The sequence below is a fragment of the Colossoma macropomum genome, unplaced genomic scaffold, assembly GCF_904425465.1.
Source record: "Colossoma macropomum unplaced genomic scaffold, Colossoma_macropomum, whole genome shotgun sequence".
Lineage (NCBI taxonomy): Eukaryota > Metazoa > Chordata > Actinopteri > Characiformes > Serrasalmidae > Colossoma > Colossoma macropomum.
In genome coordinates, this window is record NW_023494785.1 from 5,707,082 (window position 1) to 5,721,907 (window position 14,826).

Sequence of the window (14,826 nt, forward strand, 5' to 3'; positions counted from 1 at the left end):
TTAATGTTAGCAGTTGCGCCAAATTATAGTTCCTTAACGAGCAGCTTGTTGCTACGTCAGAGTAACGAGCTCCGCCCACTCGCTGCACAGTCTACCATAAGCCTCGCCTTTTGAAAAACAGACTGAGCCATAAAACTGCCGCAATATCAAGTTTAACTCAGTTTTGACAGTTTTTGCCAGATCAATATTAATGTTGTTTTGTTCCAGCCAGTCTGTAAATCATCTTACAGCCCATTTTGTTTAGCGAATGGTACTGGGTTCATTTCTGGCTGATTCCAGGTTGTTTAGCTGTTCTTCTGTCACAGCTGCCGACTGAAAAGCTGCTCAGTGGTGATGACAGTTTGGGAATTTAGTGTCGTCTCATCTTCAGAGTCTGACCAAATCGGCTGTCGGTCAAATGTGATCTTAAAAGTGTCCATTTTGTGTTTGGGGCAAAGTAAGAAGTAAAACGTTCGAATGGCTTGAGCGTCTCCTACAGCTGTCAAACTCGTTGCTTAGCAACGGCGTCTCAGCGGAGTGATACAGTGTTTGTGAAGAAACCATGATGTTATGGTGAAATATCAGCACTGTTAGAACGCTTCTCAACCAATCAGCTTGCGTGGCCAGAACTAACTGTTGTATAATGTATGTTACAAGTCAATGAGTTTCTGTTCTTCTACTGAGAACATAAACCACGTCAAACGTTTTATATGTGATAATCAACCATATGCTACAGATGCAGCAGACTGAGACTGTAATGCCCAGACTGTAATACCTAGAAACACTGGACTATTCCCTTAAGTAATGCCTTATCCTTAGACATTCAAAATGCATGAAACATAATGCAAAAAGAGACATTTGATAAGCATTATTCATAGAAACACACTGTTGCTGTGAGCTCTCGAATAAGTAATTATTAGATAGTAATGTAAAGTCTTGTTTACCACTGGTATGGCATGAGTGACTCCATCTCCACTGTCAATGACAATTCCTGTTAGCGTTCTCTCTCCGACTTGCCTGGATGTCCAGGAGGCTGCCAGAGCCAGAACAGCCTGCAGGTCACCAGAGGCACAAGCTCAGCTCCACAGGACACATTTTACCTTTACATTGTAATGGCTGCCTTGGCAGCTGCAATCACAGTTTGAGTGGTAAGTTTGAAGATCGTCAAAGTCAATGATCCTGAGTCGGTTCCTAGGCCTTATAAAGCGCACCATGTAGGGCATGAGTGGCTTTTATAATGCGTAGCCTTTGTAGACAACCGTAAATCACATTCTGGATTGGTAGGTTCAGCCACTGTTATTCCATAATAAAAAAAACAATTACAGATTGAACTCATATCACACACAGCATTGTTAGAAATAATGTAGCTTTCTCCCATCTTTCAGCTGAAGTGGCCATAAAAGCACCTAAAGCACCAGTTAGAGGAAATTGTCTTCTCACCACAAAAAGGAAAAACAAGTCTCTAAAAATAACACTCGGTTCTTCTTTCTCTCACAGTTGCTGAGCTAAATGATCAAAGCTCATTATTTTGAGCCCTTTGATTTCACCTGCTACGCTCACAAAATCTCCGGCGCATTGCTAAGCTAATTAAACATCAGGCTAATTTGTGCCTCTTCATTGTCTGTTTGCAGACTGATAGCGCAATTGAGCTTCCGTCAGTGTGAGGTCAGCAGAGAGGAAACAACTGGCCAAGCAGAAGTGCTTTGATTACAAACATGAAATTGATCCATTATGTCTTATTTTGGTTGATACACTCTTAATGGGACAGTTTCCTGGCCCCCGCTCTGAGCCAAAGCCTAGACTAAACTATTAGGGGCAGGTTTACTAAGAGAGGCGCTAACTAGAGATGATCTATAGGCAGTTTGTGCTGGTGGAGGCGGCCAATTCAGCAAGGTATGTAATTTTATGCAAATAAACCTAACTATATGTCATAATTTAAAATTGTTTACAATTGGTTTTTCCTTTGTTTCTGGTAGGCATATGTCCATATTTTTACATTTATGCCAAAAAATTGACTTTGTATCTCAAAATAATGACTTGTTCTCTCAATAGATTGACTTTTAACTCATAATAATGACTTACTGTGTTGAAATAATGAGTAGTTTTCTTGAACATTTGACTCAAAATAATGAGTTAGTTAAGATGTGCTGTCAGTGTTTAGTCTGTGACACACCCAAATAAAGAACTCCGGGTCTAACATGTATTAGCTCTATGGGAAAAAATGAATGGTATTCTTAAAATCACCTGAAATATGCCCTGTTGTTTACAAAAATGTCCCAAAGTCAATACATTATTCCTTTGTACATTTTTCTTATAAAATATCACTGGATAGCGGCGATTTTCAAACATAGTATTCATTTTTTCCCATGAAAAAAACAGTTTAGACCCAGAGTTTCTTACACACACACACACACACACACACACACACACATATATATATATATATATAGTAAATATGTATATAGTAAATATGTACATATACAGTCAAATATACAGTCACTTTTGAGCACCAAAATAGGGTTTGCCAAACGTTAGTAGATCTGAATCTTACAATACTGGCATCACTATATAGACTCAATTTCAACAGAGAAATATTTTTGGCGGTGTCCCCTAAACTCGGCTGAAACAGGTGCACAATGTGATGGAAGCTTAGAAAAAATGAGCCACGACACCAGACACTGCGATCAGACTTACTAATAACTGCATGAATTTACGTATTTCAAATAGTTTTTTAAACAATACTTCATCTGAAAGAATGTCGTTTCACCTAATAGATGAAATTTGACACTGGAGTTCATCTTTCATCCAGATCCTTTGTGTACCAAACAGACAGTTTCACACAAAACTGTTCAGGAATAAATGAAAAGTTTCATTCCAAAATGCTGTTTATCCATTTGGAACAATTTTGGATATAATAGGTTTTTGCTGCTGTTTAATTTTTTTCTCCAATATTCATTTTATTCCTCCAAAAAAGGTGATATTAACCACAATATATCATTCATATTTCTGGTATGTGTAAACAGGGGCTGTCTTTGCCTTTGTCTTGTCTAATCCAGTATATATACGTACCTTATAAAAAGAGCTGTTATTTGTGTTATTTTCAATCATTTAAATGCTGCCCCTCCCCCACACACACACCACCGGTCACGGTTATAAAGATCTCTAATGTATTTTGGAACAAAACCATTCTATTAGGAATGAAGCATGATAAAGAACATTTACAGCACACAGTGGTGGATGAACTAAACGAATTTTCTGTCTCCAAATGCTTTTGGGTTTTACCTGGACGGCGATGTAGAGGCCTGGAATATTGAACGTTTCGAACATGATCTCAGCTAAATATTCTCTGTTCTCTGGGGTGTTGAGTGGAGGCTCTGTCTGAGGAGGACAAATGACAGGGAAATACAGTCAAACGGCTCATCTGAACAAACAAAAACAGCTCAGAACAAGTCTATCTTCCACAAAGCCAAATATGGAGTTGAAAAGCTGGAGTCCGCTCATCAGAAGCAAAGAAAACACAAAGCGGCAAAATCCTCTTTCATGACAAAATAACAATGCTGCAATAGGAAAGACGAGGCGACACGATTCACTGTGTGCTAACAACACTTACTGCTCTACCTGAGAGCCTCTGTAAACAGACGCATGGGGAATCAGTTCTGTTCTTCTTCTCGTTATCGTTGCTGGTTTTCCATACAAAGTAGCCACTGCAAGGTTTTACTCTACACGTTTAAAAGCAGTACATAAGAATGTATCAGAGTTCTCACCATGAGGAAGTGGTGGTCCTCAGGCTCCGCTCGCAGGTACTTAAATATCACCTGCTCCATGAACTTCTCCATCAGATCCCAGTCTTCGATTATACCGTGCCTGATGGGCCACTAGGACACACACGCAAACACACACACGCATCATTTTTCTGAAAACTGTTTTTTTGAAAAATGCCGGGCTCCCTTTACACTTTATGATGAACAGAGGAATAGAAATTAATAAAATTACATAAAATAACATACAACACAGTGCACAATCCAGAGAATACCATTCATTTATTTATTTCCAGTCAAAACAGCCATTAATTATGTTATTCAATGTTCAGCATCGGAAAAAAGCAGAAAACATAACTAACTAAATATAATATCAGTTATTTTCACTATTTAGTGAGTCACTCTTTGCCTTTATTACAGCTTCTATTCTTTTCAGGAGACTCACTTTCAGTTCCTCAAAGAATCTGCAGACACAACTCCAAAGTTCAGTCTTAGAAGTTGGTTGGTCATTTTCTGAAGTAATCAAACACATTCAGTGGTGTTGAGGTCTGGACTCTGGGGTGGTCAGTCCATCGTTCAGCTTCTTTGTTTGGTGTGTCCGTCTCCTTTTCTCAGTGAGGTTCTTCTTGATCAGCTACACATCCTTTCAGACCCACAGCGCTGAGTCGTCTTCTCACAGTGGAAGGATGGACAGAAACACCTGTGGATGTTTTCAGATCTGAAGCAGCTTGATTTTCTCCTCTCTCTCAGAGATGAAAGCTTTAAGTGCTGTTTATCTGATGGGGGCAGTTTTGGTGTCTACCAGGTCTCTCACAGTTGTTAAGAGTCCTTTTCTTTTCAACCCTTTAATCATTTAAATAATAATTTGACTAATAATCAAATGAATAACTTGTACTTAATGGCTGTTTTTGCTGGATTTCAACTAAATGAATGGTAGTCTCTGTACTGTATATATAATACATATGTGTTAAAGCACAGTTGAAAGTGAATAACAGTTAATCCATTTATTTGACAGCCACCTACATAGAGACTTCATGACTCATACATAAGTATTGAATAACACATAAGCAATGCTTAAGTATTTATGAACAGGTTATGTCCATGCAAGATGACATGTTTTATGTTTTATGATGTAAATGTCATTGTATTAACATGAGGACACTTGTACTAGCATGCAGGACATTTGTTCCATTTATACACTGTTATGAAGCATCACTCCCAAGAAATGAAACTTATAAGGCCTAGTTAGGAATGTCATGTATCAGTTCTATTAAATGTACCCTCAAACTAAAGCGATATGGCAAAATATGTAAAAGAAAATGCACTGAGCACATCAAAATCTTTTAGATAACAACATATCATGTTCTGAACTAAAGATCTGCCTTCTAAGTTCCATTACTTGGTAATAATGCTTTATAACTGATTTAAATGGAACAAATGTCCTTCACTTTAGTATAAAGGCCCTAATACGAATACAATATCCTTTACTTAATAAAACATCTAATGACACATTGTGAATACTGATATAAGCAGTTCATAAATACTCAAGTATCGATCTTTAAATACATTATTGAATGCTTATGCATGTGTTATAAAGTCCCTACTGTAAGTAATGGAATGTAAAGAATGACTCAATTTGTGTGATAGAAATTGCAGCATTGCTTTCTGATACCACACCAGCATCTGTTCTCAGCCCTAATGCAGCGCTGCACAGCATCTTACTGCCTCCTGCTGGCATCACTTAGCCTACACTGGAGTATCTTTCTGCAGTTACAACAGGTTGAGAGAAATATATTACTGTCTAATATATTTTACAATGTTATATCACTGTGTAAGATACATGTGTTGGAAGGGGGCTTTTATTTTATCAGAAAAACAGCAGAGGTGACACTGTGTGAAGCTTATAACCTGCAGCCCCGCACCACAACTAGTCTTTCCCAGGGTCATCATAACCTACTGACACCAGCTGTCATTTCCACCTGCAGGCCAGTCCTGTTCTTGGGACTGCAACAGCATTTGCAACAAAAGTAGTTCAAGCAAGAAGTCTGCGAGACCAACCTTTGTGTCTCGGGTGGCTAAAGTGTAATGTCTGTGGTGGGCCGAGAGTCAAAAAGACAAAACAAAACAAATAAAGAAGCAGCATAATAAACATATTTTCTAACATTACACTGTATTTTGTTACTAAAATACTTCAGAAACGCAAAAAAACAGGAATGCGATATGTTACATGTAGCATAAAAATATCTTCTCTCATGTTGTGAGTGAGTGTGTATGTCTGTCTGTCTGCCCTGCGATGGACTGGCGACCTGTCCAGGGTGTATCCTGCCTCCCGCCCAATGACAGCTGGGATAGGCTCCAGCACCCCACCGCGACCCAGAAGGATAAGCGGTTTAGAAGATGTATGTATGTATGTATGTTGTGAGTCGATGGGATCAGGATAACTTTCTGGTGGTCTCAATTAAATGTCCTCATATGCAGCTCTGCTCTATGCAATTGAAAAAAAAAATTCAGTCATATGCAAAAGTTTGGGCACCCTTTGTGAAGTAAAAACAAGTGAACAAAGATTTTAATATGCAATTATTGTAAATATGCTGAATTTTACATATTGGATATAAACTGCGGCCTGTGGAAAAGTTATGACGTTTTATATTTTTTGTTTTATTTTTTTTCAATGTGTTCAACTCAAATAAACAGAAATTGTGCACTAAATTATTAGAAAAATACCATATTTAGGTTTGTTCTCTGTAGAGGAAGTGTGAACTTATATTCACTAAAAAAAAGCAACAATACATGTAATTTGACCAGGGGCGCACAAACTTTTGCACACATCTGTACTTCAAAAACACTGTTCCAAAGTGTCTAATAAATGACCAGAGACACTCACAGCCCTTACACAAGAGACAGTTCCACAAATATTATTCTGTTTAGGTTTAACCTCTTCAAACCCCAGACTGTTCACATACTAAGGCTTATTGTTCAGCTACTACAGGCTCTTCAATACAAACCAGCTGAGCTATTCATAGGTTATAGAAGTGTGTAATAAAAATTTGGGCCTGCTGACCGGTCCAGGCCTTCTAAAGGGTTAAAACCCAAATTCTGCAGCACTGTTATGAAATAAACTTTCTACAGTTCTACTAACTAAGATGTAGTCCATCAGAACGACCATTTAAACTAGGTTTAAAAAGAAGGTTATTTAGCAACATGAAAGGAAGCTGAGGTTATTTTTATCATATCCTCTGAGAGCATCTTACAGAAATGATCGAACTGAAATCCGCCCTGCTGTCTGCCTGCTGTGGGCTGTATTATTGTACTGTATTATGTTTATTCTGTCTTTCTGATTTATTTAATGAGGACCACAGTGGAAAAAGCTTTAAAGGCTTTACTGTGTTTCAGTGCTCCGTGATTTAGATGTGCGTAACAGCGCCTGTGTATAGTCATTAAAATCTATAATAACAAAAATAATACATAATTATTTACACTGCATAACTGCATAGATAGACAGACAGACAGACAGACAGACAGATAGATAGATAGAAAGATAGATAGATAGATAGATAGATAGATTTTGAATCCCAGAGGGAAAGTCGTCTATTACAGCAGCACAAAGTTCAGTAAAGAGCAAAACAAGATCAGAAGTATTGCTGTGTGCCATTATACAGATGCACAACTAGAAAAAGGAAAGAAATATAATAAAATACACTAAAACTACCATAAAATATGATGTGCAGCACAAAAAATAAGCAAGTAAAATCGCATGACTATTATTATAAACACTTCATAACATGTTCATGGATGTTTAAATCAACATTTATAAAGCATACATGTTTTACATGATATTAATATGGACGACTATGTCATTCTGCTGAGATGCAGTTTTCAAAATAAAAGTCCCAATTTTTATTTTGAAAAAGTAAATTATTTTGGCTGTCCAGAAATTTTGGCTTTTTACGGAAAATAATACAGTTTTTCAAAATAAAGATTTTTAAGAACTCTCAGTAAATTCACATAGTAGTCCATATTAATATCATGTAAAACATGCACACTTCAAGTTAAGTGTTACCTTAATTGTTGTGCAATATGTATGGATCTGTAAACAAGTGACAGTGCAATGTGCAATATGTATGGATGTATAAACAAATCTGATAATCAGTATTTATAATAAGCCACTTTTTTAAAGTTTGTATTGGTAATGTTTAATTTTGCTACTGTAATCTGTGCTCTACTGTTAGTGTTAGTAATTTCAGTTTTGTGTTCATATCTCTCTTCAATAAAGAGAAAAACCTCATTTGAACTCTGATAGTAACAGCGGAAATCACCTTGGTTGCATAGTTAGGCTTGTCAATGGCTTCATCTCCAATGAAGAAATCCAAGTCATCCACCCCCTTCATGAGGCGTCTCTGGGCCTGGTCTCCCACCCCTGCTGTCTCTCTGATAGCTATGCCTGTGGATGACAGCACAGTAATACACACGTCATTCTGACTCAGTCAGAGCTGCAGCGTTTCTCTAGAATTAGGTCAAATTATTACTGAGCAACTCTGTAACTGTGATGCTGATTCTGATCAGCAGTAATCAGTACATTTCAATACAAATGAAGATGTGAATCACTTATTTATTGTATATTTACTACTCGAACATATTTGCTACCTCTGTATTTCCACTGTACCTGTACAAGTGCTGGTCACAATTTTTTTCTACACTCTTAAAAAAGACTGTTCTCCAAGGGTTCTTTACTAAAGAAAATGGTTCTATAAACAACCATGGACACTCAAAGAACCCTTTGCATGATTAAAGGGTTTTTTGCATCATGAAAGTGATAAGAATGTGCTGAATGTGCCCTTTTCTGAGCTATACAGAACCTTTTTGAAAAGGGTTCTATATAGCACCCAAAAGTGTACTTCTATTGTTACAATGTCAAGCTTGTAACAATACAAGAACCCTTTTGGGTGCTATATAGAACACTTTTCAAAAATATTCTACATAGAATCATCTACAGCACATTTTCTATCAATCTGAAGAACACTTTTATGATGCAAAGCATGGAAAGGGTTCTTTAGGAAAGAAAATGGTTCTATAAAGAACCACGAACACTCAAAGAACCCTTTAAGCATGCAAAGAGTTCTTTAGGAAAGAAAATGGTTCTATAAAGAACCAGGAACACTCAAAGAACCCTTTGCATTAAACGGTTCATCACATCATTAAAGGATCTTTAAGAATGTGCTGTATAAGAACCATGCTTGACATTTTAAAAAAGGTTCTATATAGCACCCAAAATGGTCCTTCTATTGTTACAATGTCAAGCTTGTAACAGTAGAAGAACTCTTTTTGGTGCTATATTGAACCCTTTTCAAAAAAGGTTCTATATAGAACCATCTACAGCACATTCTCCATCAGTCTGAAGAACACTTTTAGGCATACAAAGGGTTCTTTGAGTGTTCATAGTTCTATTTAGTACCATTTTCTTTAGAACCCTTGAAGAACCATCTTCTGTAAGAGTAAACATCATTTGAACACAGGAGCTGCCCTTTACTTTGTAAACATTCCATGGTGAATGGACCAACAGAAATGCTCCAGATGTACTAATGAATGAAATGTCTTCACATTAACTTACAGTCGTATGCAAAAGTTTGCAAAAGATCCCTGATTAAAATACATGTTACAAGGAACAAACTTAAAGATGGCATTTTCTGCACATTTTAGAGCACCGTTTCTGTTTATTTGCTGAGTTTAACATATGGGGAATGAAACAAAATGTAACGCTGAACAAGCTCAGAAAGACGCTCGCGGATCTTTAAAAACAACAGTTGGTTTAATGAGAGAACCAAGTCAGGGCAAATCCAAAAACAGTATCCAAAAACAGGCAAAAGTCAAAAACCAGAAAATGCAAAAACACAGGCAACCAGAGCAATAAGGGCAAATCCAAAAGAGAAACAATCGAGAAACAGGCAATGGGTTCAGTACACAGGTCATGAAAATAGAAGATAACCGCTCAGTAACCAGTAGTGTGGCGATACCTCACAAAGAGGAGAACAAACCAGGATCCTTTTAAAGTCTAAGGCAAACAGATACAGGTGTGTCGAATCAGTACTCAGGTGATTGAGAACGAGGCAGAGGCCTGTGATTGGTGGAAGGAGTGATGTCATGATGATTGGGATTCTGGGAAATGGAGTCCTGGAGTGTGTTAGGCAAGGGATTAGAACCCGGAAGTGTGACACAAAACATTATTTTTACTCTCAATATGTTAAATTCAACAAAAAAACAGTAACTGTACGATTACATTTTTCGTTCATCAACGTACAAACAATGTAAATGTTCCCTCAAAGGTACAACAGTGGTTTTAAGGTCCAATAGTGTATCTTAAATAAGTTTTTCCAGGTGAAAAGTTTGTATTTGTACCTTTTCATAACCGGATGTTTTAAAACAGAACAGTAAAATAAAAGCCTGGAGACGAGACGGGGTGTGTGGAGTCAGTACATCTTAGAACATATGCATATATTATATATTAATTATGGTACAGTTATGTTCCCTGACTAAAGGTACTGAGACGTACCCTTGAGGGTCCCACCCCAGTGACAGTTTCGAGAGAGTGTAGAGGATGTGTTAATGTGTTATGGTTATGTGTTATTTTGACTTCTTGTTTGTCCAGAGGTGCCCAAACCTCTGCATATGACTGTACACTAATAGTTAAACAACATTTTTCCATTCCTCTATAAAGTTACTATTTAGGAGGGGTTTTTTGGGACAGTGATGATTTGATAATAACGTTCAAGCTCAAGTGCAAGAAAAATTACTCCCTCGCTCTTAAATATATGACTGAAGGCACTGTGGGGTGCTACTAAATTCCTAAATTTCCACATCATCTTTCTCCCTAACCACATATCAGAACTGTAAAAAGGCTCAATTTTCACATTGAAGTATATTACATTGCAATTACATTAACATATATTACAATATCACCAAACGCAAGTGACCTCTTGACACTTCCAAAGGATATGACTACAGAGTCTGCATCAGTTTATACTCAACAAGAATATTCTGTTCATCTGTCAGACCATGCAAATACCTGTAATTCATATACATATGCTTATAGAACACTCAAGGATCATGTTAAACTATCAGTGAGGTCACGAAGTACAGTGGAAGTTCATGTTTGGCCTGAATGCAGTGTACAGCAGCCTTTCGTGAAATAGTTAGATGATTTCTATTCAACAATGAATAATTTCTATTCAACAATGCAACAACGGTCAACATCCCTATACTTTAAACAGACCCTGATAGCAAGAGGATAGTGGGCTGCTGTTGGCCCGCTAATGACAAAGCTGGTGGTCCACTAGCATTTTGCTCAGCGTTTTCCAGGCGGCCCACCAGTGTTTAAGTAGATTATCAGACAAAACTCCACTTATCATCACTCATTTTCCACCCACAGTCTAATTTACTTATTATTCCTTCCTTCCTTTCTTTAGTTTCACTTTGTAAATTAGTTTAGGAATTCATTTTAATCCGTGTCAGCAATGACATTTCATAGAGAAGTTAAATCTGAAATAAAAGACTCTGTGCATTTAAAATCTGTTTGAGGAGATTAAAAACTAGCTATAGCTTGTACGCAGGACAGTTAACTGGGTGGTCTGAGGGTGGACGAGTGGTGGCAAACAGTCAGTGGGGTGTCGGCCTTATCAAGCCAGCGGACCGATATATGCTCGCTATCTGAGGAGAACTGATCTCCGTATCAGCACCCTCAAAATTGCCATGAAAACCATAGGTGTAAACGTAAGGCACAGCGCCGATCTGAAGGTTACAGGAAAAATGGAGGGAGAGGGATAAGGAGGCTTTAATTAGCTCTTCCCTACGGCACTGTTTAATTAAAACCTGAGTGGTGGACAGTGAAGAGAACCATTTCAGTCCCACAGCACTAAAGAACTCACAGCAGAGACAGAGACGGGCAAATGGACAAAGACCATATGAGAAGCATAGTGGGCAACAAATGTATTACAGTAAAGTACCGCAGACAGTTACTACTGTTTTCAGCCACATATAGTATCAGCGCTTCGTGCTGGTTATCAGAGTCGCCGCTCCACAGTTTCAGTTTCAGTTTCCCAAACGCTTTAGCCGAGCGCGCTAACGTTACTCCTCCTAATGAAGACACACGTTCAGCTCTGTCTCCTCATTATTCACCATCATAACTGTAATATTGTATCAGACGAGTTTTCATCAACATTAACACATGGAGGTAATAAGAGGGGACGGTGGAGATCGAGTCTGCAGTGTCTGAGGCTTTTAAAACGCTGTTAGAAGTCAAAGCACCATTTTCAGTGTTCAGTGCCTCACTGCATAAAACAATAGAAACAGATGGTTTAAATAGAAGTTAAGACGCTCTGGGGTTTATCTTAAAGTTAAGAAAATATTTAGGATAATTTGGCAACGTAGGATGTTTCTGTAACACCGTTTTCTTATCTGGAAATAAGATAAGGTTACAGGCTTAAGAACTGCTGTTCTGTAACGGCTTCAGTCTTAACTTCAGTCGTAACTGAAGTTGCCATGACAACAAAGCAGATCTCAGACTTAAGAAGTTTCTGTAATACGGCCCCTGGTTTAGTAGGTGATGGAGATGGAGGTGGAGGTGGGCAGATGGGCAATGTCCATGTGAGAAGCATAACGGACAACAAACTTATTACAGTGAAGTACTACTTTCAATACCGGCCAAATTTGCGAATTTTTTAGCCACGTTCCCGGCGAGCTTCATACGTTTTCCTTTGAGAAACACCAGCACCACCGCCGATTTGATCGGAATGTCACATGACTGAAAGTTCCAATTATGATGCAACAATGACATCTAACGCATTCTAACAATGGAATCTTTTGTTGTTTCTTTATAGAATTATTAGGCTTCACTGTGACATCATAATGGGACTCAGAGTCATGTGAATATATTTTGTCTCCTTGGAATTATGAGGTTCTGTCTTACATTTTTGTCAAAAGTGAGTTATTCACATCTTATTCTGTGACAATGTCTTAACATTATGTGAGGTGTGTTTTTTAATGTATGCCTTTTTGGACTCTAGAAACAGAAAGGTTCTATCTCCAAAGTCAAACTCTAGATTTGTTCTATAAGGTTCTATTTGTGTGCCAGTCACAAGAGGATACACACAAGAGGACCAGTCAGGTTCTGCTTCTGTGTCATGTTGCCTCACTGCTCACTGACTGCGGGAAAAGTGTATAAAACCTTATGAAACATGAAAATATGTTGCTGAAACTCTGCCTGTCTTTATGCAGCTCTTTAAAAAGTCTTATTGTCTTAAGTTTTATAAATATTAAGCCTTAAAGGTCATTAAATAGTGAACATTTGAATTGATCGGGTCCCAATTACAACGTAAACAATATTTTCACTCATTCATCCACTTTTTATGTTTCTTCATTCTTCCAAAATAAGACATTTTGGCTCATTAGAGTCACATTTCTGACATAAAACAAAACCTCATGCAGCCTTTAGACTGACCTGCTATACCTACTTGCTGGGACAGTTTATTACAGTAGCCGCAAACTTAAAGGAAACTTAAACTAAAGGTTCCTACCTAACAGTGGCATCTGCACTGGACAAAATCACTGACCTTTATACTTAATCTGCAGTGCCTTGTTGAAAAAGAAAGAGATGATTTGATAAATAAATAAATAAATAAATAAATAATAAAAATAAATGTCATGAAAATGTGATAGAAAGCATTAAATTAAACGTTTTGATACATGTAGACACTACATTACAACACTAATTTTATGTTTTAAAACAAAGTACAAGTAAACTGTGTTCAAAATCAAAAACTTTGCTTCTTTTCATGTTTTGCCAGACAAAACCTTATAATTCTAAACAGAAAGTGAGTTTTTAGTATTAGAAGGTTCTATCTGCATTTGACCTGTTCCAAAAAACTCATTTACAAACCCAATAGGGTTCTAATATTGTACATTTAGGGTGTCTGTCATTTTCATGTATTAAAGAGTCGTGTTCAACATATCAGTTTTACTGTTTGGAGTGCAAAATCTTTGAAGCTAAATGTCTCAAAACTGCACAGAACACAGATAGAACCGTCTAACCAGGGAAGCCAGACTCTGGTCCTGGACTGGGATTCACCAGTTTTGTAAGTTTGTACTTACACCAATCAGGCATAACATTTTGACCACCTCCTTGTTTCTACGCTCACTGTCCATTTTATCAGCTCCACTATACAAGTGCACTTTGTAGTTAATACCTGCTCTGTGAGGGTCCATGGGGGTCCTGATCACTGAAGAACAGGGTAAAAGGGGGCTAACAAAGTATCAGAGAAACAGATGGACTACAGTCTGTAACTGTAGAACTACAAAGTGCACCTATATAGTAGGTAAAGAAGGAGGTGGTCATAATGTTATGCCTGATCGGTGTACGTTGGTGCATTAAGTCTTTATTAAGTCCTTAGTTCACACTAGCTAGTTTTAGACTGTCCTTTTACTAAATTAAGTTGTGTCAACAATCCTTAATTCTTATTGTAAACAGATAGTTCCGGTCCTAAAATCTGATTGGCTGAGCCACATTCAAAGCCGTTGTAAAACCCACAATACATGCACACCTATGACCTCCTTACAACACCTGAACTGGGTATCACTGCGCCACGGCACGAAAACCCTTGTACTGTTAATGGATTAATCTTTGACTCTAATGCTGCTCACATGGAGCACTGAGTGTACTGATGAAGTAAGAACCCGTTTTCTTGTTTAAACTGAGGGGCTGGCTACTTATTTTCTTAACTAGAATTAGGCTGGTCAGCAAGCCAGGCTAAAAGACAACTCCATCATTAATATCACAGGCTTGAATTAAAGTACTTACAGTATGATTAACTGTAAAAGGGCAATATAAAAGTCTAAAAATGTCACTTGAATGGATTACACACTTCAAATGTTTCAGTTAGAAGTCATGTCAAACTCAGGCTGAATCCCAAACGCCTTCGTATTCCCTAAACAGTGTTCTAGCTATGAAAGTTTAGAAATTCTAGCCTCTACAGCCAAACAGTGCATCATTTATCGAGTGTGGATGTGTTTGAGTCGCAAATGACTATTTCTTAGCTATATT

At 37.7% G+C, this 14,826-nt stretch overlaps 1 protein-coding gene across 1 annotated transcript in view; it reads right to left on the reverse strand.

The window, feature by feature from the left end:
- actr3b (actin related protein 3B) overlaps window positions 1-14,826 on the reverse strand; it is a 47,385-nt gene that overhangs the window by 25,812 nt on the left and 6,747 nt on the right. The window contains exons 3-6 of the mRNA XM_036581767.1: window positions 8,054-8,178; window positions 3,744-3,854; window positions 3,262-3,357; window positions 924-1,031 (exon numbers count right to left, since the gene is read on the reverse strand). Of these exons, the coding sequence (XP_036437660.1) occupies window positions 924-1,031; window positions 3,262-3,357; window positions 3,744-3,854; window positions 8,054-8,178 (440 nt within the window). The remainder of the gene's footprint in view (window positions 1-923; window positions 1,032-3,261; window positions 3,358-3,743; window positions 3,855-8,053; window positions 8,179-14,826) is intronic.